A 24,014-nucleotide genomic window follows, 5' to 3' on the forward strand; every position below is an offset into this window, starting at 1 on the left:
GCTGATGTTGCCTCTAGATGTTTGCACTTTGAAGTGGTCGGCCTCACAAGGTCACAGAACGGGAGCGCAGAATAATGGTCTCGTTGATTGCAACACTAATGACTTCCAAAACGTCTCCTAGAAGAAGACACTCGTCAAGGATGCCCACTGTCACCTGCACGATTTGCATTTGCCCCATCCAGTAGGATACAAGATAAGTGTAGGCTCCCACCCCGGTGAAGTGGCAGAGTTCTGTGTATGCAGACGATCTACATGGCAGACCCCAAAGCTTCCCTTCAAAATATGCCAGCAGTATTGAATCTGGTAAATACTTCGATCTTAAAGCGTTAGAAATCAATTTTTGTTCCAGTAGGTGCTGAAACAAATAAAAAAACGAAATTGAATAGACTAACACCTTTAAATACCAAGGAATGATATAGGATTAAATCCTCCAGGTTTCTTGTCAAATCTTACCCCAGGTGGGGAGTTTACTGCACAGAAAATAACCATGTGGTCAAAACTGCACATAAACTATGGGAAACACTTAGTTATACTGTACAGAATGCAACTTCTAGGGTGTGACTGGTGTTCCCAAATTATTATTTCTATTCTCTCCACCCAGATTCAGTGTACATCCCATTAACTACAAGCACAGGATGAGATATCAGCTGCTTAATCTACTGGTTGAATCCCTTGCAGTGCAATACTCACAACACATAAATATGCCACACGTATTGAGAGGGTGCTCATGAACCCGTATGCAGGCTTTTACACTACTCTAGCCCTCATTGTGATCCTTTCTGAACTAGGATAACCCCCTAGTAGATTTTGTAGTGCTGTGGTCTGGGGTATATGTTCAGGATTCATGTAATCTTGTGGGCAGGGTCTCCTGGAGATTTGGGATGAGTAAACCATTCTGCTACAACTTGTTGGGGACATGAATGAAGGAGAGGTGAGGGAGGGGGGGGGGTGCAGTGAGAGATAACAGGTAGAGCACATTGGGGAGGAGTAAGAGTTTAGTGGGCAAGAGACACCACTGGCACAGATCAGGGAGTGACAGGCTGTGGGAAGGTCAAAAGGGCGGGCAGCACGGTGGCTTAGTGGTTAGCACTTCTGCCTCACAGCACTGGGGTCATGAGTTTGAATCCTGACCATGTCCTTATCTGTGTGGAGTTTGTATGTTCTCCCTGTGTTTGCATGGGTTTCCTCTGGGTGCTCCGGTTTCCTCCCACACTCCAAAAACATACTAGTAGGTTAATTGGCTCCTATTAAATTGCCCTTAGTCTCTCGTTCTGTGTGTGTGTAAGTTAAGGGATTTAGATTGAAAGCGCCAATGGGGCAGGGACTGATGCAAGTTCTCTGTACAGCGCTGTGGAATTAGTGGCGCTATATAAATAGATGATGATGATAAGGAAGTGAAGCTTGCAGGGGGAGAAATGGGAGGCTAGAGAGGTGGAAGTGCGTAGGACAAAAATGAGCTCAAGCAAAATAAGGTAAAAATAATGGCAGAGAGGTAGCAGTGCAGAGGTAAGGCTGATCTGTAGTTATCAGTTTACCAATCTCTAAGGTACAGGAGTACATGTATTGGGTTAATGCATCAACTGCAGCTTGGAGATGTTCACTGGTAGATTGCAGTGAAGGTTGCAGAAGGGGTTGACAGAAGAGTTAATGAAGGGGCAGGGGAAAGTCACCAGAAGATTGTAATGAGTTTCTGGAGGGTTGTTTGCTGGAGGTTAGGATAAACAGCTTGCACAGGGATGGTTTGCAGATAGGTTGAATGAAAAATGCTTGAGGGTTGATTGCTGGAGAAAAAGTTGGGCAGGTTGCAGAAGGGTATATTGAAGATGACAAAGAGTTGATTGCCTGAGGGTGTGTTAGGCAGAAACTGCTGCTGATGTACCCCTTCAAGAAGGCCTCAAGTTGAACTGAGAACGAGGTCTGCTTTGCAGGACATGTGGAGGCCAGGCCTCATCGCTGATTTCAGCCGACGATAGTTCACTGCATTAATGACTGGGATCTCGTAGGGAGCTGGAGGCAGCAGTGCTGGAGTCCCTTTAGTGTTGTGATTGTAACTTGCTGGCGGAAAGCTCTAATAGTGTGGAAGTCCCTCAACAGGTAGGAGGTCATTAAGTCTCCAGGGACTTGTGCAGTTTCAGATTGGTCTGGATTTCCGGATGGTGAGAGTGGAGCTGCTGGGCTGCACTCAGTGGGCTAGACCGAAGCCAGCTTGGTGTAGACTGCATCAACAGTCACGGGCTGCTGGTAGATGTTTGATCGCAATTAACAATGCTCCAGGTCAGCATCTCTTAGTGTGGATCTGCTAGTGATGTAGTGAAGATGAACTAGGGAAGAAGCTTTCTCAAGGATGAACTTGGGTGATCGATTGATTGACTAAGCCCCAGCAGCAGCTTCAATTTCTGCTGTCTGGGTAGACAGGGAGACTTGCTGTTGCCTACTGAGCAGGATGGGGGCTACTATTGATGTATTTAGGGTAAAAATTGATGTTAAATATTTGGTCGCAATGAAAAGCTCTCCCACAATGCATTAATAGCTCCACATTTAGTAAAAAGAGAACCCATATTAAACTAATAGCCCTCACCGCCTGCTATAGGCATAGACCTTACATTACATCTGGTACATATACACTCAGTAGCCACCTTATTAGATACACTTGTCTAAAAAAATGACACTCTTTGCCCCAGAACAGCCTGAATTCTTCGTGGCATGGATTCAACAAGGTGCTGGAATCATTAGAGATTCGGGTCCAGTTGCTACAGATTTGTTGGCTGTACAATCATGCTGTGAATCTACCATCACATCCCAACGGTGCACTAAAGTATTGAGATCTCATGATTGTGGAGGCCATTGTTATAGTTGTGAAAGCAGCTCGAGATGATGTGTGGTTTGTGACCTGGCGTGTTATCCTGTTGGAAGTACACATTAAAAGATGGGTAGACTGTGGTCATAAAGTCAGCATAAATACTCAAGACAGTTATCTTGGTATTAAGGAGTTTAATGTGTGCCCAGAAAACATCACCCACACCATTACACCACCAACCTGCACCGTTGGCACAAGGCAGGATGGATTCATGCTGTTTGCACCAAAGTCTGACCATACGATCTTTATGTCGCATCGGAAATCAAGATTCATCAGACCAGACAATGTATTTCCAACCTTCATCTGTCTAGTTTTGATGAGCCTGTTCTCACTGTAGCCTCAGTCTCCTGTTCTTAGCTGACAGGAGTGGAACCTGGCGAGGTCTTCTGATGTGGTAGCCCATCCACTTCAAGGTTCATCACGCTGTGTGTTCAGAGGCGCTCTCCTGCATACCACTGTTGGAACGCAGTTATCTGACTTACTGTCGCCTTCCTGTCAGCTTGAACCAGTCTGGCCAGTCGCCTCTGGCGTTTTTGCCCACAGAACTGCTGACTGGATGTTTTTTTTGTGTTGTGCACCATTCTCTGTGGACTCCAGGGACTATTGTGCATAAAAATAAGCAATATCTGAGATACTCAATCCACCCCGTCTGACACCAACAATCAACAACAAATGAACCTCTTGACCATCTCTCCATGTGTTGATGCCACAGGATTCACTGGTTAAGTACTTGAATTAAGGAGTAGGTACCTAATAAAGTGTCCAGAGTGTATATATCACTGCACCTTATATTCACCCCATCTTCCCTCTAATTCATTAGTCGTCCTGTTATACATCACCCCACAACCCTATTATCCTTCTAATTAATCACTCCCACCTCTATTATTCTTTACCCCCTTCCCTATGGCCCCACCAGTTACTCGTTACCTCTCCCACCCCTATTATTCATCAAACCATTCTGTATCCCAACCGGTTATTCATCATTAGCCCCCTAACTATCCCCAAACCTATATCCTCAGCCATTATTCATCAACCCACTGCAGCTTATTAAGAATGAAGCCCTTAAGCTGAATGGAGATAAACGGAGCTACTTGTCACAAAACAGGACATGGACATTAGGGGTTAATGTGCTGAGAAGTTGCTGCTCCCGGATGTTAGGGGGAGGAGTGAAAGGAGGTTTTCATATTTATCCTTGGCCAGGCAGTGCAACTTCCTCTTGCATCAGGATTTCCCACCCACCCAGGGGCAAACGCAGGATTTAGAAGGGGGGGTTTCTGCGCCCCCCCCCCGTAAAAAAATAATAGCGAGAGAGATGCGCAGCAGCTCCATTTCAGCGAGTCTGAATTTTACAGCAGCCGCGGCGCTGTCAAGAAGCATCCGTGGCAGTGCTGTATTATACTACAATACAGCACTGCCGCGGACGCTTCTTTGACAGCGGCTGCTGTACAGTACTGTTGATTCCCGGAGGGGAGGGGTTTCTGGAGAACCAGAAACCCCCCTGCGTGCGCCACTGCCACCTGCCCATTTTTTAGTAAGTTAGGGAAGTACAAGATAAAGGTTGGGCAGGCAGGAGAGCTTTTTCAATCAGCGACTAATTCGTACGGTGCTACCGCTGATTAGCCGAATGTCACTGCTCCTTTCGAAGCACCCTGGCTCTTGGTACCTCTGTGCGAGGACCCCGTGACCTGCACTGTGCGCGTACGTCTTGGGTAGCCCAGAGGGGAGTGGTCACGATGACGCCAGATTTAGCACCGGCCGATCGTAAAGGACTGTGGTGCCTGGGACCAGTGATTAGTGCCTGTTCGGTGTTAGATATTAGTTGTTAGCTGATTGAATCGCTCTCGCCGCCACCCTTTATAGGTAAAAAATAAATAAATAAAAAGATTATTTATTCGCCACTACAAAGTTGTCGTGTCTTTATTATGGTGATGTTTTAGAGTGTTAAGATTAACATTATTAATGTATGGTGTAAAGCTGAGCAGTCTACAGTTTAGTCATTACCCTCATTTACTAACCGCCAGCCCGTTATTCATTACCCCACTTTACTATATCCACACCCATTATTTGTTACCCCTACACTATGACCCTACTTGTTATTAATCCCCTCCCCACTATACCCCTAACCCTGTTATTAATTACCCTCCTTCACTATTCCTTTTATTCATTACTCCATTCACTATGCTCACACAGAATGTATTACTATCCTTCACTATCCCCACCTACTCTAGTAATTCCTTACCCCTTCACTAACCCCCACACAGTTTCTCACTAACCCCCTTGACTACCCCCCGCTCCTCCCCTCAGCCTCCAACAAACAGGAGACCTGAGCGCACAGATTAGAAGAGCCGGAGTCGCGGGTCCTCGTCACGTGACGCCGCAGCTCCCTGTCACTGATAGGCTGGGAGCTGGCCGCGAGGTGATGAGTTCAGCCTATCAGCGGCAGCCGCTGCCTCAGGGACCGGGTGTAGGGAGTCTGGCTCCGCCGCTGGCTGTCAGGTAGGAGGGGAGGCGGCCGGTGGGGCCACAGCACGTGGCCCCGCTGTGGGAGAGGGGGGATGGGGAGCCCTGTGACGTTATACTCCGCCCCCTGCTGCAGCCAGTACCCCCAGGGGTGGCCCCAGGAAGACCGCTTTCCTTAGAGGGGGGAGGTAGAACCAGGTTTGGGGCAGATAATTGTATTTGTATTTATTTATGCTCCTTTCTCCCTGTCTGTGGGGGGTGCTGCTACCTGGGCTTACCCCACCCAAATATAGTACACGGGGGTTATTACACTGACTGTTAAATCCGTTTATCCGCCCACGTGAATGTAGCTGTGTCTGTTGGAGGTATCACTGGTCAGCAGTCTGCCCCCCAATGTGTCCCTGGTCAGCAGTCTGCCCCCCAATGTGTCCCTGGTCAGCAGTCTGCCCCCCAATGTGTCCCTGGTCAGCAGTCTGCCCCCCAATGTGTCCCTGGTCAGCAGTCTGCCCCCCAATGTGTCACTGGTCAGAAGTCTGCCCCCCAATGTGTCACTGGTCAGCAGTCTGCCCCCCAATGTGTCCCTGGTCAGCAGTCTGCCCCCAATGTATCACTGCTCAGCAGTCTGCCCCCCAATGTGTCCCTGGTCAGCAGTCTGCCCCCCAATGTGTCCCTGGTCAGCAGTCTGCCCCCCAATGTGTCACTGGTCAGCAGTCTGCCCCCCCCAATGTGTCACTGGTCAGCAGTCTGCCCCCCAATGTGTCACTGGTCAGCAGTCTGCCCCCCAATGTGTCACTGGTCAGCAGTCTGCCCCCAATGTGTCACTGGTCAGCAGTCTGCCCCCAATGTGTCACTGGTCAGCAGTCTGCCCCCCAATGTGTCACTGGTCAGCAGTCTGCCCCCCAATGTGTCACTGGTCAGCAGTCTGCCCCCCAATGTGTCCCTGGTCAGCAGTCTGCCCCCCAATGTGTCACTGGTCAGCAGTCTGCCCCCCAATGTGTCACTGGTCAGCAGTCTGCCCCCCAATGTGTCACTGGTCAGCAGTCTGCCCCCCAATGTGTCACTGGTCAGCAGTCTGCCCCCCAATGTGTCACTGGTCAGCAGTCTGCCCCCTAATGTGTCCCTGGTCAGCAGTCTGCCCCCCAATGTGTCCCTGGTCAGCAGTCTGCCCCCCAATGTGTCACTGGTCAGCAGTCTGCCCCCCAATGTGTCACTGGTCAGCAGTCTGCCCCCCAATGTGTCACTGGTCAGCAGTCTGCCCCCCAATGTGTCACTGGTCAGCAGTCTGCCCCCCAATGTGTCACTGGTCAGCAGTCTGCCCCCCAATGTGTCACTGGTCAGCAGTCTGCCCCCCAACGTGTCACTGGTCAGCAGTCTGCCCCCCAACGTGTCCCTGGTCAGCAGTCTGCCCCCCAACGTGTCACTGGTCAGCAGTCTGCCCCCCAACGTGTCACTGGTCAGCAGTCTGCCCCCCAACGTGTCACTGGTCAGCAGTCTGCCCCCCAACGTGTCACTGGTCCGCAGTCTGCCCCCCAACGTGTCACTGGTCAGCAGTCTGCCCCCCAATGTGTCACTGGTCCGCAGTCTGCCCCCCAATGTGTCACTGGTCCGCAGTCTGCCCCCCAATGTGTCACTGGTCAGCAGTCTGCCCCCCAATGTGTCACTGGTCAGCAGTCTGCCCCCCGATGTGGGACTGTCTGTAACTCCTCCAAAGTGTGCTGTGGTCCACACTGAGTGGCTGGGGATATATCTGTGGGGCATGGCCTGCAGGGGGCAAGCTTTACACCCATCACACTGTGTCTCCCATAAACTAAACCAGGAAGGGGGTGATCTGCAGAGAAAATCAAATGTCTGTCTGGGGATTTTTGTCAAGTCATTAATTTAATCTGAATTTACAATATACAGGTCTGACACTGCTCTGATTGTACTTTGTTGCAGGTGATCAGTCTTCATATTGCATTTGGCAGTTTTTGAGAGTCTGCTGGTTGAACACATGCAAGTCTAAGGTGATTTTAAAGTATACAATATAAAGTGTGGCCCTTTGGTGTCTGTAATGTGTGCAGAAAAGAAAGCCAGTGGATACCAGTGAGGTCGGGATAGGAGAGATCAGTGGGTTTGAAGAGAGAGGGGGAGATTCGTGTGGGATTTTGGTTTGGTGGTTGGTGGCAATGTTACTGAGTGGGTGAAGCCATGTGTGATCTGAGAAGTATGTATTTGTTCCACACAGAGAGATACTTGAATCTATTATGACCATTGCCTATATGTTTGTTTTTTTTGCTTAATTTAAATGATATATAATACATTTTTAAGACATACATAATTATAATACCAGTGGGTGACAGAGTTGCATCCAGACAGGAAAGTAATAATCCTTTTGGTAATCTGCAATGTTTGTTTGTTTTTTATTTTTTCAACAGAGGTCTTGTTGTTTGTATTTAAGGGTGTTTTTTTTGTTGGCCCCTTTCATTTCTGCAACCCTGCTTGTGATAAATGCAATCATTGCCATTGTTTTAAATTGTTAAACTGGTTGTCTGGGAAAACTGTCCAACTCTCTGAGAGGCAGCTACAGATGGGACTGCACAGCTGAATAACACTCTCAGCAATTGTATGGTCAGTGTGCAGAGCCACAATATTACACGACAGGGGACGATTGTACTACACACTATGCTGGTCATTGAGAGGATGCTTTACCTTGTCAAATAGGAAACTATTTCATAAAGGTAGTAGATCTGAATTGCTGGCAAATTTGTGGTTGTCTGTACTAGTCTTGCATTTTATGTTCAATGATTATTTACTTCGGCAGTTGTGTAGTCCATGGTCTCTCAACACCTCCAATTAGCTGTAAATATTTCAGAAGTAAACCAGTGTTTTGCATAAGAAGGAATTCTGGTACACCAGTAACTGATTTAAAATGAGTGTCTGGCACACTGTTATTGTCCTGTTGTTGGTGCTAGATCAAAACTAAAATTGGCCCAAAAAAATAATTGTGGGGCAGCACAGTGGCTTAGTGGTTAGCACTTCTGCCTAACAGCACTGGGGTCATGAGTTCAATTCCCGACCATGGTCTTATCTGTGTGTTGTTTGTATGTTCTCCCTGTGTTTGCGTGGGTTTCCTTCGGGTGCTCCGGTTTCCTCCCACACTCCAAAAACATACTGGCAGGTTAATTGGCGGCTATCAAAATTGACCCTAGTATGTGTCTATGTTAGGGAATTTAGACTGTAAGCTCCAATGGGGCAGGGACTAATGTGAATGAGTTCTCTGTACAGCGCTGTGGAATTAGTGGCGCTATATTAATAACTGATGATGATGATAGATAATGGTTTGACGACTGCACTATTTTCGCAAATCTAAACAAATTTATTTTTCATCTATGATGTCCGCCACTTCTGACACAGAATCTAGTTAAAGCATCTATGGTGTTGTTAAAGGGATTGTAACCCTATATTTTTGGTTTTCCCTTTGTAATTGTTTAATGTAAATATTATCGGATACATACAGTATATAAACATTCTTGTTATAGGACTTTATCTTTCTGCAGTCGGGGAACCAGTGACCTACTGCTTCTCCTTAGTTTACCACTAGCAGAGCAAGTAGACAAGTAGAACAGAGATCCAGTCTTCCTGGGTGGGTCGGTCTCTGTCCCCCTACAGCTTTAGAGAAAGGGCAGAAAAATCCTCTCTTCTTCTGCAACAGACATTGTTACAGTCAATGCTATGTGCCAAAGCTGACCCATATAGGAGGGAAGGGATGTGTAAAAATGATCAGCCACCTTTAGGAGTTTCTTGCTGATTGCTGACTCTGCAGAGATTGCAATATCCATTTTGTAGAAACTTGGAAAAAGTATGTTCTCCACCATGTGGCTGCTTTGTAGACCTGGATTTCCGTGGCCCTGTGCATCAACTGCCCTGCTCCTTTTCATTTTTTTTTTTTAACAGTGATCTGCTTAGAAAGTAGGCACAGGTCCTTGGACCCTAATTCAACTTCAATTTTTTAGCTTCCTTGTAGCATCTCTAGAGAGGAACAGTCTTAGTGGTTTATTGTCACCAGATGGGAGGGACAGGCTTGGCTGTCTCCAATGGTGCTTTGCTGGCACCTTTTGTAGGACAACCCCAGCGGTACCCTGTCATGCTTTACAAGTCCCAGGAGAGTGGCAGGGGGTATGTAAAACAACATCCCATCCTTCTGCCTGCTCCAAATGCGATTACTCCCTCACCCCCATCTCTGTCCCTGGACCCCTAGGGTGACAGATTTTTATCTCTGTGGCCCCTGTAACTTTGCCAAGGCACCACTGAAAGGCTAAATGGCGCCCCTGCACCATCATCTGGCATCCAGTAGTCTGTAAATGAATCTGGTGGCCTAGACAAGCTAGCACTTTAAAATTCCATGTCTCTAAGCAGGGCTGCTCACCTGCTCTGTTTAAGAGGGGTAATGATCTCCGTGCTAAGGAAGAGGGAGTGGATTAAGGCAAGTAAACCTGGGACACCCCCTGAGGTTCCAATCTTGAAGGTGAAGGACCAATCCGCACGTGTTACCTGTGCTGAACAATCAGCAGAGATCCATGGAAGGTCCTTCCTACACAAGCAGGGTTGTTGTGCTCAATACAACTTGTTACACAGCCTTCTGTGGTCCAGCTTGCTAATGACACACAACAATGTCATAGACCCTTTTTTATTAAAGGCTGTCTTTCTTATCCTGACCATTGTCTCCGTATGTCTGAGCTGGCAACCCTTTCTCACTGGTCTCCATACTTTGTTTTTGACAAAATCAATGCTGTCATTTGCATGATGTAAAAATGTCAGTCTGAGGTGGTCTCTGGCTTTAACATCAGCCAAGAATTGGCGGTGCCCTTCGTATGCCCGCATCCTCGGAGACCTACGGAGGTCTGGATGTGGTACACTGCCAATGTATTTACTTGCCCAGGACACTGGGTTTTCATCTTTTGTGCCCTTTGTTCTTTTTGATCGGGAGTTAGATTTCCAGCTTGATGTGGATGGAAATTCACAGGACCTATTCTGCGACAGGGGTATCTGTTCACTCTGGGCTAACAGTGCACTTGATCCATCAACAGACCAAGTCTTCGGCAGAGACGTCCACCGTTAGCTGTTCGTTCTTAGGCGTCCTTTCCCTTCCAAATGGATTTACTTTGGCACTTGCGTTGTCTGTGTCTTTTTAGTGCAGAAGGTGCAAGGTGTATTTTTGCTGTTAAATCCCTTTCTCTGATGCTATAAGTGGACATAGACCAACTGACCCAGGAATGCTGGGCCTCTCTTCTAACCTGGTGGGTCTTATTGGGCTAGCAGTAAACTGAGGAGGAGCAGGAGGGTTATAAGAGTCATTACCATTCCCCCCCCCCCAAGGGCCATGTCTCCTAGGGGGTGGGACTTAACCGGTCTTCTGTGCCTTCTTACATCATTGGACAAATGTATTTAAGTTAAATCCCCAAAAAACTTTTTTAAGTATTTTCTATGATGGTGCTCGTTTGTCTGTTTGCAGAACTCTCCATTATTTGTCTTCTCATCTACCAGAGAAGTATTATTGAGGTGAGATGATCCTCTAATAATACAGTAGCTTAGGTGTATGGCCTTGTGGGAAGGCATGTGTGTGACCTCATCGCCCTGTGTGTGACCTCATCGTAGTGTGTTTGTGACCTCAGTGGACATGATCAGGCCTAGAAAGGTTTGAAAATATGCCAGAGAGCTAGCAAATAGGTCACAGACTTGTAGTTTCACAACATCTGGAGGGCCGCAGGTTGGACAGGCCTGTTCTAGAATGTACAAGATAAATGAGCGCTAGAATCTGACTTGTTGCTATGGGCAACACCTCCACTTTTGCTTTTTACAAGGTTTGATAAATCTACCCCTATATATTTACTAAATCTACTTGTGTCTGCAAAGATCTACCAAGTACTGTTATATATGCGTCATTGCTGACCAGATAATGCCTCCAGTATATTAAATGTTTCACAAATGACAACTTTGATTTGTTTTTTTCTATTGCTTATTTTTATAAAGTTACATTTTGCTTTTGAAGTTTTATTGAGAGCTCAATATGTGTCAGTTCTGTCATCTCCTTGTGCACTAAATGTTGTCTGCATACTGCAAGCAATTGTCCTCTCTGTAGTGTAGGTTAGAAGTGTATTCATGTCTCTCGTTCTGTGAGCTCACTCAGTCTGCAGTACGATCAGAGATTGCTAAGGGCCTGATGTGGATCAGACTCATTATTATTCCATTTTTGTTTTCACGTTTAGAAGACTGTTTTAGAGCAACAGCCTGATTGGTGACCATGGAAGATAGCGGTTACGAATTGCGGTAAGCAAGAAAAGTATAATTGATCAGCGCTCTGATATACATCATAATAAGAAGCTTAAAGTAATGATTAATAATTTCCTAAGTGCCTAAAACCTGCACATTTTTGTCTCCTGGTCCTAAATTGTTAGTATAATGACATTTTGAAATATTATCTTTATGAACTTTTTGTTAATAGAGTGAAGCTTTCAGCCAAAGGGAAACGAGTGGTGAAAGGGCATTACTCAGAACACGGCAGGTATGGTCACATTTGGTTATTGTGGGGGAATCGGAGGCATTAGATGCAGGCACGTGCTTTTGTATTTCACATTTGATCTTTTTGTTTTGCAGGAACCCTTACGGTCATGCCTGGCATAGAAATGGGGAAGACACGGAGAACTCCAGTGACCCGCAGTATCACAAAGTGAAACATGTATGGTTTAAAATAATGGTGCGTAGGTAGTTCCTGCAGTCTAACATGTTCCTAAAAATGTAAATCATTGAGATCACTCTTGTTCTCAAACAAGTCTGGGGGGGGGGGGGGAGTAGGGGTATTTTGGATAACATATGCAGCAATGACTACAACACAGAGTAAGCAGAACAGTGTGTTTCATTTGTGCATGTGAGTGTATGTACTTTCTTCTGTAACAGCTTTAGAACATTCACAGGAGTAGACCAACCTCTAGCCAATCACAGCTGTAGAACATTCACAGGAGTAGACCAACCTCTAGCCAATCACAGCTGTAGAACATTCACAGGAGTAGACCAACCTCTAGCCAATCACAGCTGTAGAACATTCACAGGAGTAGACCAACCTCTAGCCAATCACAGCTGTAGAACATTCACAGAAGTGGACCAACCTCTAGCCAATCACAGCTGTAGAACATTCACATGAGTAGACCAACCTCTAGCCAATCACAGCTGTAGAACATTCACAGAAGTGGACCAACCTCTAGCCAATCACAGCTGTAGAACATTCACAGAAGTGGACCAACCTCTAGCCAATCACAGCTGTAGAACATTCACAGGAGTAGACCAACCTCTAGCCAATCACAGCTGTAGAACATTCACAGGAGTAGACCAACCTCTAGCCAATCACAGCTGTAGAACATTCACAGGAGTAGACCAACCTCTAGCCAATCACAGCTGTAGAACATTCACAGAAGTGGACCAACCTCTAGCCAATCACAGCTGTAGAACATTCACAGAAGTAGACCAACCTCTAGCCAATCACAGCTGTAGAACATTCACAGGAGTAGACCAACCTCTAGCCAATCACAGCTGTAGAACATTCACAGAAGTGGACCAACCTCTAGCCAATCACAGCTGTAGAACATTCACAGAAGTGGACCAACCTCTAGCCAATCACAGCTGTAGAACATTCACAGGAGTAGACCAACCTCTAGCCAATCACAGCTGTAGAACATTCACAGGAGTAGACCAACCTCTAGCCAATCACAGCTGTAGAACATTCACAGGAGTAGACCAACCTCTAGCCAATCACAGCTGTAGAACATTCACAGAAGTGGACCAACCTCTAGCCAATCAAAGCTGCAGGACATTCACAGGACTAGACCAACTTGCTGCCAACAGGGGCATTAGAAGATTCACAACTAGGGTTGCCACCTGGCCAGTGAAACTGAGAGTCTGTGCCAGTGTCATTATAGAAGTACACCAGCCTTGGAAAGTGGCAAGGAAACAAGACAGAAGTGCCGCACGTAGTGCAATATAAACTGATTATCTGATAAAACCATAAAGTATAATAGGTAGCCGTGTACCAAATGAACAATTATTGAAGGCTTATCTGATGCACATATAGGTGAATGAAGATGAAGATTCCTCCTCTTCAATTATTCACATAAGTGTCAGAACAAGCAGGGAGAACGTTTGTCTTTTGTTCTGTATTCTAGATATTGCACCCTCTAACAGGTGCTCAAGAATGAAAAGTGTATGTTTAATTATCATTTTTATTGGGTTTGATATTGCACAAATCACCTTTTGCTTATTATATTTTTATTAGACACAAGTTAACCCGTGCATGATACTCATGCATTCTAGTCAAATCAAGCTACTTAAGGTGTTAAAAAGGTTCTTGTCATGCATTTGGGCCATAGCCCAGGCCTTCTCAGGGGAAGAGCGTTACTTCCCGACGTAAGCGCCCTTTTTTTTTTTTTTTATAAACGTTTTATTTTTGCAAGGTCATGAGAACAGCATAGGACAAATGACAAAATGCATACTGATAGCATAAGTATACAGGAGGAAACCATATCAGCCATCAGCATGAAACATAAGAGGATACTAAGTCAACCAGTCTAACAATTTTAGTAATGACAGATGACCTAAGGTTTTATAGAAAGAGGAAGAAAGAGAGAGAATACATAGAGGAGGAAAGGAGAGAGAGATGAAAGAGAAGAGGAGAGAAGGGAAGGAGTGAGTGACTAGATCCATTGTTAGTTGGAAAAAGATCCAAGAAGAAGAATGAGGTTTTAAAGCGGAGTTAAATAAAGGGTGGGCATGCCTGGAAGAAGGATAACCATGGGTCCCAAACCCTGGAGAAGGCTCCGGAGGAGTTTCGGATAATACTGGTCATGTATTCCATCCGTTCAATCTGCCAAATTCTGTTGATTATGGACTGCATGGAAGGAGGAGATTGCGAACGCCAGTCTGCCGCTATTTGGCAGGTAGCTGCCAAAACAATATGTCTAATCAATTTGTTCTCATGTCGGGATGCCGAGGGAGCCCCCATAGGGAGAAGAAAATTTTTTGGCTCCAGGGGAATATCCACCATGAGAATTGAATTAATCAGGCCTCTTATCTGGTTCCAGAAGCCTGTCAATTTTGGGCACGACCACCATATGTGGAGAAAAGTGCCTTCATGGGAGCACCCTCGCCAGCACCGATCAGATGAATCAGGATGGATTTTGCAAAGACGCGAAGGCACATAGTACCACCGATAAAGCAACTTATAAACATTCTCTTTAATTCTTACGCAGATGGAACTAGAGGCGGCGTTCTCGTAAATTTCAGACCATTCCTCTTCTAGTAGCTCCTCTCCAAGGTCCCGTTCCCAGGTTAGTTCATGGGGGGGTCTAAGAGAAGAAGAAGGGGAAGCAAGTTCGTGGTAAAGCGTTGATATCAGACCTTTGGTTGAGGATTGGCGTAGACAGAGGGCTTCGAAGGTGGAGAGAGGTCGGCTTAGCAGGCGATCTTTAGCAACACTATGGAAATGGCGAAGTTGCAAGAACTGATAAAAGTGCTTTGAGGGAATGTGGATCTGTGATTGAATTTCAGAAAACTGAGGAAAAGTTACTGAGGTGGATAAATGATTGAGGTAGATGACTCCCCGCGAATACCATGGCTGGAATGAGTTATGATGTAGTCCGGGAGGAAATTCCGGAGAATTGAATAGCGGAACAACCGGAGAGGGATGGGGAGATAAGGCGAATTTTTGGGATGATGAGTCCCAGATGGATAATGTGTGTGAGACTATTGGGTGAGATAACAGACGTTTGGGGCGACGAGGCCTCGGGACCCATAGGAGAGAGGATAAGGAAAGCAGTCCCAGACCCTCTGCCTCAATTTTAGACCAAACTCTGGCTTCCGTCCGACCAGACCATAGGACACACTGAGCAAGTTGAGCGGAGAGGTAGTATCTTTGAAAATCAGGAATCCCCAGACCTCCCCCCCGCGGGGACCTCTGAAGAACCTTAAGTCGGACCCGGGGTCGTCTGCCCGACCAGACAAATCTGGAGACATGGAATTGTAGGAATTTAAAAACATATGGCGGTATGCGGATGGGGAGAGTCTGAAAGAAGTAGAGCAGCCTAGGGAGGATATTCATTTTGACGGCATTAATGCGTCCAAGCCAGGAGATATAGAGCTGTGACCACGATGTAAGGTCTATTTTGATTTGATCGAGTAGGTGAGGAAAATTGGCTTGAAATAGATGTCGATAGTGCTTTGTGATGGAAACACCCAAGTATTTAATTTTGCGGCGACCCCAGTGAAAAGGGAAGGAGCGTTCTAATAATAACTTGTCTGTAGCTGATATATTAAAGTCTAGAACCTCCGTCTTATCTGGATTGATCTTGTAGCCCGAGAAATAGCCATAGAGATCAAGTTCCTCTAGGAGGGGGGGTACCGACGTTTTGGGATTAGTGATAGTGAGCAGAACGTCGTCTGCATATAGGGCAATCTTATGGGTAGAGGGGCCCACCTGTATGCCAGATATCTCATGATTGTTACGAATTCTGGCGGCTAATGGCTCGATGACTAGAGCAAATATCAGTGGGGAGAGGGGGCATCCTTGACGAGTGCCGTTCGTGATCAAAAAGGGCATCGAGGTCAGACCATTAGCGGAAACAGTAGCTGACGGAGATCGGTAGAGGGCCAAAATACCTGTCAGGAATTTGTCTGTGAATCCCACTGCTCGAAGCACACCCTCCATAAATGACCAGGAGATGCGATCGAACGCCTTTTCGGCGTCGAGCGCCATGACGAGAGAGGCTAGATTATCATTGTTTATCATGTGGATTAGATCAATAATCCTTCTGGTATTATCAGGGGCTTGGCGCCCTGGAATAAAGCCCACCTGGTCAGGATGGATGAGGGCTGGAAGGAGTGGATTCAACCTAGAGGCCAAGATTTTTGCAAATAATTTTAGGTCAACATTTAGTAACGAGATGGGCCTGTAACTAGCGCAAAGAGAGGGGTCTTTTCCCGGTTTGGGAGTAAGCGCCCTTTTTTAACGTGGTTTTGTCCACATGTCACCACCTCATCATTCTTCTCCATCACCTCATCCTTCACTTTCATTGCCACATCTATCCAGATGTCTATCCAGACACAGGGATCTCTCTCAGCGGTCCTGAGTATCACACTCCTCTCACTCTGTCACCCCCGGCAACCACCAACCACTCCCAACTGTCACTTCTCCTTCAAGAAATATATATATATTTTTTTTAAATCTTTATAAACACTTTTTTAACAATTAACAAATTAAATTAACAAATTAAAAACATCTTAGTATACCAAATTTCAGCCCTTTCTGAATTTTTTTTCCCACACACACTAAGAATTTAGTAGGTCAGTGTATAACTCCGCCCAGCAGGTGGCGCTGCAGCTTGGTTTTATTTTTTCCACACACACACAGACAGACTAACACACGCCACTAGACATTTATATTATAGAAGATATGTATCTGTTCGATTCTTTCCTCTTACTGAGAATGTTTGTATGAGTTGGTAAAGAGGATTGTCAGTTGTGCCCAATATTCTGTGAAATTGGCGCATTTTATTTCAGTGTACCAGTGTCATTCTTATCATCAATTCTGCTGAGAGGTACATACGCCCATTTCTTCTCACCCCAGAGCAAAGAATGGGGTTTTAAACATTTTTTTTTGTGTGTGAATGTGTATGTTTGGGTGTTTAGGAGACTCGGCACAGATTCTAACAGCTATTCAGGTTCCTTCCCGCCCCCGCCGAAACGGCCTTGTCTTGTAAGTAACATCTGGTTTGTAGGTACAACCAAAAGTCAGAATAGCGAAGGCTTAATTTTTCCTGCAAGACACAAAAGGCTCATTCTATGACCATTCGCCATCAGCAGACCACTCCTGACCACAGCCCCGTCAGACCATGACCGAAAAACTCCTGGATCCAGCCCGGAAGGGAAATCTGGGTTAAAGGTGTCACTCACCGGACCGTGAGTGCCTCTGCGCTGGTGCGTGGTTCTCTATCCTTCCTGCCGGCGCCTGTCCTGAGCCGCGGCCGTCCGCCATCTTGATGGACTGCGCATGCGCAGCATCCATGAACTCTTATGACTTTGCTTTTAACCTAATTGGTGGATCAATCACCTCTCCCTATTTAAGGCACCTGTGGCCATGGTATGGTTGCCTGATCTTGAGTCTCATTCCCTGTGAGTCTCTGAAGGTGTCTCCTGTGTCCTGCTCGTATCTTCAGTTTCCTGCTGGATTACCTGCTCTGCTCATCGGCGGTTCCCATACCCGCTACTGACTCCTGTGTCCTGCTCGTGTCTTCAGCTGTTTGCTGGATTACCTGCTCTGCTCACCTGCGGTTCCCATACCCGCTACAGTCTCTCAGCTCTCCTGCTGTGCCTGCATATCCTCGTTGGACAAGCTTCTCTACTCAGCAGCGGTATGCATACTTGTTATTGACTATCAGCTGTTATCCTGCATATCTGCTTTGGACACGCTTCTCTACTCAGCAGCGGTATCCATACCCGCTATAGACTATTAACCGTTACGCTGCATATCTGTTTGAACAAGCTTCTCTACTCAGTAGCGATATGCATACTTGTTATTGACTATCAGTTGTTATCCTGCATATCCGCTTTGGACAAGCCTCTCTACTCAGCAGCGGTATACATACCCGCTATAGACTATTAGCTGTGACGCTGCATATCTGTTTGGGACTAGCTCCTCTGCTCTCCAATTGTATTTATACAGTTATTGACTCTTATCACTCCTCCACTTATCCGCACCTGGACAAGTCCTCACCTCATCACAGCAGTGGTACAACTTGCTATCCGCAGACCACTGACTCTCCCGCTACCTACCTACACCTGGACAAGTCTTCTCATCACAGCAGTGGTACAAATTGCTATACGCAGACCACTGACTCTCCCGTTACCTACCTGCACCTGGACAAGTCTTCTCATCACAGCAGTGGTACAACTGGCTATACGCAGACCACTGACTCTCCCGCTACCTACCTGCACCTGGACAAGTCTTCTCATCACAGCAGTGGTACAACTTGCTATACGCAGACCACTGACTCTCCCGTTACCTACCTGCACCTGGACAAGTCTTCTCATCACAGCAGTGGTACAACTGGCTATACGCAGACCACTGACTCTCCCGCTACCTACCTGCACCTGGACAAGTCTTCCCATCACAGCAGTGGTACAACTGGCTATACGCAGACCACTGACTCTCCCGCTACCTACCTGCACCTGGACAAGTCTTCTCATCACAGCAGTGGTACAACTTGCTATACGCAGACCACTGACTCTGCCGCTACCTACTTGCACCTGGACAAGTCTTCTCATCACAGCAGTGGTACAACTTGCTATACACAGACCACTGACTCTGCCGCTACCTACCTGCACCTGGACAAGTCTTCCCATCACAGCAGTGGTACAACTGGCTATACGCAGACCACTGACTCTCCCGCTACCTACCTGCACCTGGACAAGTCTTCTCATCACAGCAGTGGTACAACTTGCTATACGCAGACCACTGACTCTCCCGTTACCTACCTGCACCTGGACAAGTCTTCTCATCACAGCAGTGGTACAACTGGCTATACGCAGACCACTGACTCTCCCGCTACCTACCTGCACCTGGACAAGTCTTCCCATCACAGCAGTGGTACAACTGGCTATACGCAGACCACTGACTCTCCCGCTACCTACCTGCACCTGGACAAGTCTTCTCATCACAGCAGTGGTACAACTTGCTATACGCAGACCACTGACTCTCCCGCTACCTACCTGCACCTGGACAAGTCTTCTCATCACAGAAGTGGTACAACTTGCTATACGCAGACCACTGACTCTCCCGCTACCTACCTGCACCTGGACAAGTCTTCTCATCACAGCAGTGGTACAACTTGCTATCCGCAGACCACTGACTCTCCCGTTACCTTCCTTCACCTATTCACGTCCACTCTACTCTCCTACCAGTACAGCTGCAAGTCGGTGACTCTCCTACCAGTATAGCTGCAAGTCACTGACTCTCCTACCAGTACAGCTGCAAGTCGCTGACTCTCCTACCAGTACAGCTGCAAGTCACTGACTCTCATCTATTCCATTGGCATTCTCTCTCCATCTGCTGTTATATACGTTCCTACTATTCACCCTACTGCCCAGAGGTCCGCTGTGTAAACCCCGCCCCTCTGGTAAGCATTATCAACTGGTGAATCCTGGGCAGAACTCCTAGTGCCCGTGACAAAAGGACAATGGGGAGAGAGGGGAAAATATAAATTTCAGTCCATGGACTGGCCCAGCACTGAATGGTAAGCCCGATAGTGGGATGGAATGAATGAGGAAGCTTAGGCAGCCACAGAAGGAATCTGTGAGTGTGGCTATGAGAGATCCAAGGACGGCAACGGAAAGTGATTCAGACGTTGGGCTGTACGCGATTTGTTTCTACAATGTTGGCGTAATGCCCGTAAGAAGTTAGGGTGTATGCGAATAGAAATGTGTAGGTAGCTTTAGTAGGATGAGATTCTCAAAAGGATGATGCTAGTCTGAGTTAGAAAACGTTCTCATTGGCCTTTTGTAGCGTTGTGCCTTAAGAATAAAGATCTACAAGTTCATTTTTGCTTCTACAGTGTGAGCACATTTTAAAAACAAACTACTTTTTTTTTTTTTACACAACGCACTCCTAAACTGTGGTGAACGTTGATGTAAAATCTTATGTAAGGGAAGCAGAATGAAGTCTATTAAATGTGTTATATTAACTAACCCAGAGAGAAATAGACACCATAAAAATTAACCTTTTATTTAATACTTTTTTTTAAATCGTACTTTAAAAAGCAAAATGTAAAACAACATATAAAACCCAAGTGGGCTAGTGGGGGATATATAATAAGTCTTTGAGTTCATTACTGATTTTATGTTCTTTAGATGTACCTTGTTGGAGCTGAACTTTAAGTATCCTTCAAACGGCAGAGATCAAGTTATTCAAATATAAAGTTTGATGAGCTCTTCTTCGATATACAAAAGAAATGCGCAAATAATCTTATAGGTAACAAACACACTTTGGGGGTATTCAATTGTTAGCGTTAACGGGGAAAAACGAGCACTCAAAAAATCTTGGCGTTATTACGGTAATTACTCGCGAAATTTCAGCTCGCCGGAAATTCCGCGAGTAAACGACCAAATTAACGCTTTTCACGCGCAATATTACCGTATAAACGGTAATATTTTTTGAGTGCTCGTTTTTTCCTGTTAACGCTAACAATTGAATACCCCCCTTTGAGTCCCTTGTCTGGCAAATACTTATTGAAATCTAATATTTAATTACAATTTCTTTGTATTCATAACAAACTCTTGATACCTTACTGAAGTTATAGAAAGTGTAACAATGTTTCAAGGACTGTCTGTGTTGATCGTCTATTTTGACAGAGGTGGTTCCAATTTGTGGGGTGTTAAATTAAAATTCTTCTGGATGTCTGAAACAGTTTGACTGGATGTCTTTGAACAACTCTGCTTTCTATATAATTTCTGTGGCTGCTTCAAATAGCCACCATACATAGCGTAGGCCTGTGGATTAGTTCTAGTTGTGTATTGATTGATTTACACCCCACCTTCAGAGATTAATCATACCAACGAAAATCTTGTATATAATATTCAGTGGAGCTGTTATGCTAGGTATTCCTGATTCAATACCATGTTTAACTCAATATTTGTTTTTATGGGTCTGTTTACGTCTGGGTTACTCATGAACCGAGCCGGATTTACACCTCATGGGGCCCTAGGCAAGATATCGGTTTGGGCCCCCCCCCTTCACACACACAGTGGCCCCTCACACACACGCAGGGCTGCCATCAGAAATTGTGGGGCCCAGTACAAACGAAAGAGTCTGGGCCCCCCCCTTCCCAATGTATAGTGCGGGCTATATTACATTGACTCCATATTAAGCCACACATAGTACCCCCAGATCATATTATCATACACATAGTACCCCCAGATCATATTATCATACACATAGTACCCCCAAATCATATTATCATACACATAGTACCCCCAGATCATATTATCATACACATAGTACCCCCAAATCATATTATGCTACACATAGTACCCCCAGATCATATTATCATACACATAGTACCCCCAGATCATATTATCATACACATAGTACCCCCAGATCATATTATCATACACATAGTACCCCCAGATCATATTCTTATTCCCCTTCATTCCCCTCCCCCTATCCATTCCTCCTTCTCTCCCTCTCCCCTGTGTCTCTCTGTCAGTCTACCCCATCCCTTAGATTGTACGCTCCTAAGAGCAGGGTCTTCTCTCCTCCTGTCTTCACCACTTTTAACTCTGCTCACCAGCTTCCCTGCCTTCCTCCTCGAGGACCCTCTTCCCCCGTCCCCTCTCGCTCCCTCCTCTTCCCCCTGGGGGTCTCCCTCTCATCCGTGCCCTCCCTCCTAGGTGCCGTTGTTGGCTGACCTTCCCCTCTCCCCTCCCCCGCCTCTCTAGCTGTGTCTTGTTCCCACTGAGTTATTGTGATTATTGTTTACTGTACTGTGCTGTCTCACCTCGTATTGTAATTTCGTTTGTCCCTGTACAGCGCCGCGGACACCTAGTGGCGCCCTATAAATAAAAAATAATAATAATAATTATCATACACATAGTACCCCCAGTTGATATCACGCCACACATAATACCCTCAATACATATTACATTTACATATATGCATAGTGTAGGAACCACCTGTGTGCTCACCTTCTACTCAGTGCGCCAGCCGAGACAGGAACAGCAGCTGTCAGCACAGGCAGTCCCACAAGCCGGACGTCACAGAACAATACAGCCGCTGGCTCTATCACAACCCCGCCCCCAGTGACAAGAAACAGTTCTCATAATAAAAGACCCCACTCACGGCAACCCCGATTTTTTTTTTTTTTTTTTTTTATTTATTTATTTTTTAATATTTTCACTTGTCCCCCCCCAGCTCGGCCCCCGGGAGCCGCTAGCGGTAAATCCGGCCCTGCTCATGAAAGACATTGGAGATGTTCCGTTGTTTTTCCCTTGCATAAGATTTTATGGCATTGTAAACCTCATTTTTGAATACCTTGTGTAAAAAGTAGTTATTTTTCTTTAAAACCAAATAATGGCTTGATATACACGTATATGAACCTGGAGCGGAGGGTTACCTATATGTACGTTGTAAGTGTTTATAAAGAGAGGGTTGTCTACAACATGCTGACTACTTGGTCATGCTGGTGGAGAAATGAGATTAATGTAGCGTCTATGAGAAAGTTGTACACTAGAAATGTGTGGAAATAGGTGTCCTGAGCGTGTAGCAGGTCTCTTACGTGGCGGAGCCCAGCAGCGTGGTTATAGGGAGTGATGCTGGGCAGATTATTATCACTGTTAGATTTTGGCGGCATTATTCAGTAATTGCGTGCCTAAAGAGGCTGCCTGTTTACAGCGAATGTCTTTGACCCAGGGGGGTGCATGACGAGAAGTTCCTATTTTTCCTTCAAAACAGATATTTTTGCAGATTTATTTCATATGTGACGACCATCAAGGCCAATTTTGAAATATATGCAACATGGGGTCCAATAAGAAATTAAATTAGTATTAGTGACAGGGGACATCCTTGGATTGTGCCCCTTAGTCAGACTCCCTGTGTCCCCCTTTACAGCATTTAGTAGTAGGAAGGAGGTCACTGAATGGTCTAAAAACAGCTGATGAGGTGACTAAAATCATGGTTAAAAAATCTATATACCGAAACATTAAATAGATGAGACCATGGTCCAGTATGAGAAGCTTTATTGGTGTTTAGGCTCAGAAGGATGGTGACGGAGTTGGACTACAAAACCAAGGTGATGGTCAGTGAGCAGATTTGGGAGATTGGACTGGAGGCCATTATTATAGGAAGGGTTTTGAAATCGAGTTTGAGGGGCTATTATGCCCCCTTAATGGGCATCAGTACTGAATTGTATATTTAAGGATCTGGTGGGGGGAGGGGGTTTAACCTATGTCAAACATGTCTGATGCAAAGGGGATGTCTGTGGGTTGGGGGGGGGGGTGAGTACATGAACTAGAAGGATTAGGTAGTGTGTGTTTGGGGGCCTTCAGATATGGGACTTTGATTAGGGCTGGGGAGATCTTCCCACATTCTGCGGTGTGTATAGTATGTGATTCACGTGCCGGTTCTGTAGAAAAGACATAGAATAGAGAGTACTCACTGATGTTGAGATGTGTTGGCCGAATCGACTGTTAGGCCTCTTGTCAGACCAGTGCTGGAGACTGTTGAAGCTAGATACATATCTGGTGTCCTGTTAATTGGTTCCTACTGGATGGACATCTTCATATTAATCTCCATCGTCACTGGACTATCTCTAAATTTGCTACTGTGTGCACTTCATCTCGACAAATGTTGTTTAGCTCCTAATGCACATATGCTTCAAATCGCACAGATCTGGAAGAAAATAAACCCCCCCTTCACTACAAGAAGAAATCAACTGCATTTGGTTTATATCTAGTATGGGACATATAACTAGCCTACAAAATAGTTAAAAAATTCCACACAATATAGGACCCATGGTATGCTCCGACTCCAGCACCATATAACTAGGCTCCATACCTAATAATTCATTACTCTAGTGAAACGATAGAAGTAACTGATTTAAGAGAAGTAAGATTCTATGTTGTAGTG

At 45.8% G+C, this 24,014-nt stretch overlaps 1 protein-coding gene across 3 annotated transcripts in view; it reads left to right on the forward strand.

Moving 5' to 3' along the window:
* Positions 1-5,161: 5,161 nt before the first annotated feature.
* Positions 5,162-24,014, forward strand: part of LOC142144965 (nuclear RNA export factor 1-like) — a 50,779-nt gene continuing 31,926 nt past the window's right edge. The window contains exons 1-5 of one of the 3 annotated variants that reach the window (XM_075204342.1): positions 5,162-5,353; positions 7,253-7,320; positions 11,563-11,623; positions 11,799-11,858; positions 11,951-12,050. In XM_075204342.1, the coding sequence (XP_075060443.1) occupies positions 11,598-11,623; positions 11,799-11,858; positions 11,951-12,050 (186 nt within the window). In that variant the 5' untranslated portion in view covers positions 5,162-5,353; positions 7,253-7,320; positions 11,563-11,597. The remainder of the gene's footprint in view (positions 5,354-7,252; positions 7,321-11,562; positions 11,624-11,798; positions 11,859-11,950; positions 12,051-24,014) is intronic. The other 2 variants (XM_075204345.1, XM_075204343.1) reach the window with 2 other exon arrangements.

The sequence above is a fragment of the Mixophyes fleayi genome, chromosome 3 (genome assembly GCF_038048845.1).
Source record: "Mixophyes fleayi isolate aMixFle1 chromosome 3, aMixFle1.hap1, whole genome shotgun sequence".
Lineage (NCBI taxonomy): Eukaryota > Metazoa > Chordata > Amphibia > Anura > Limnodynastidae > Mixophyes > Mixophyes fleayi.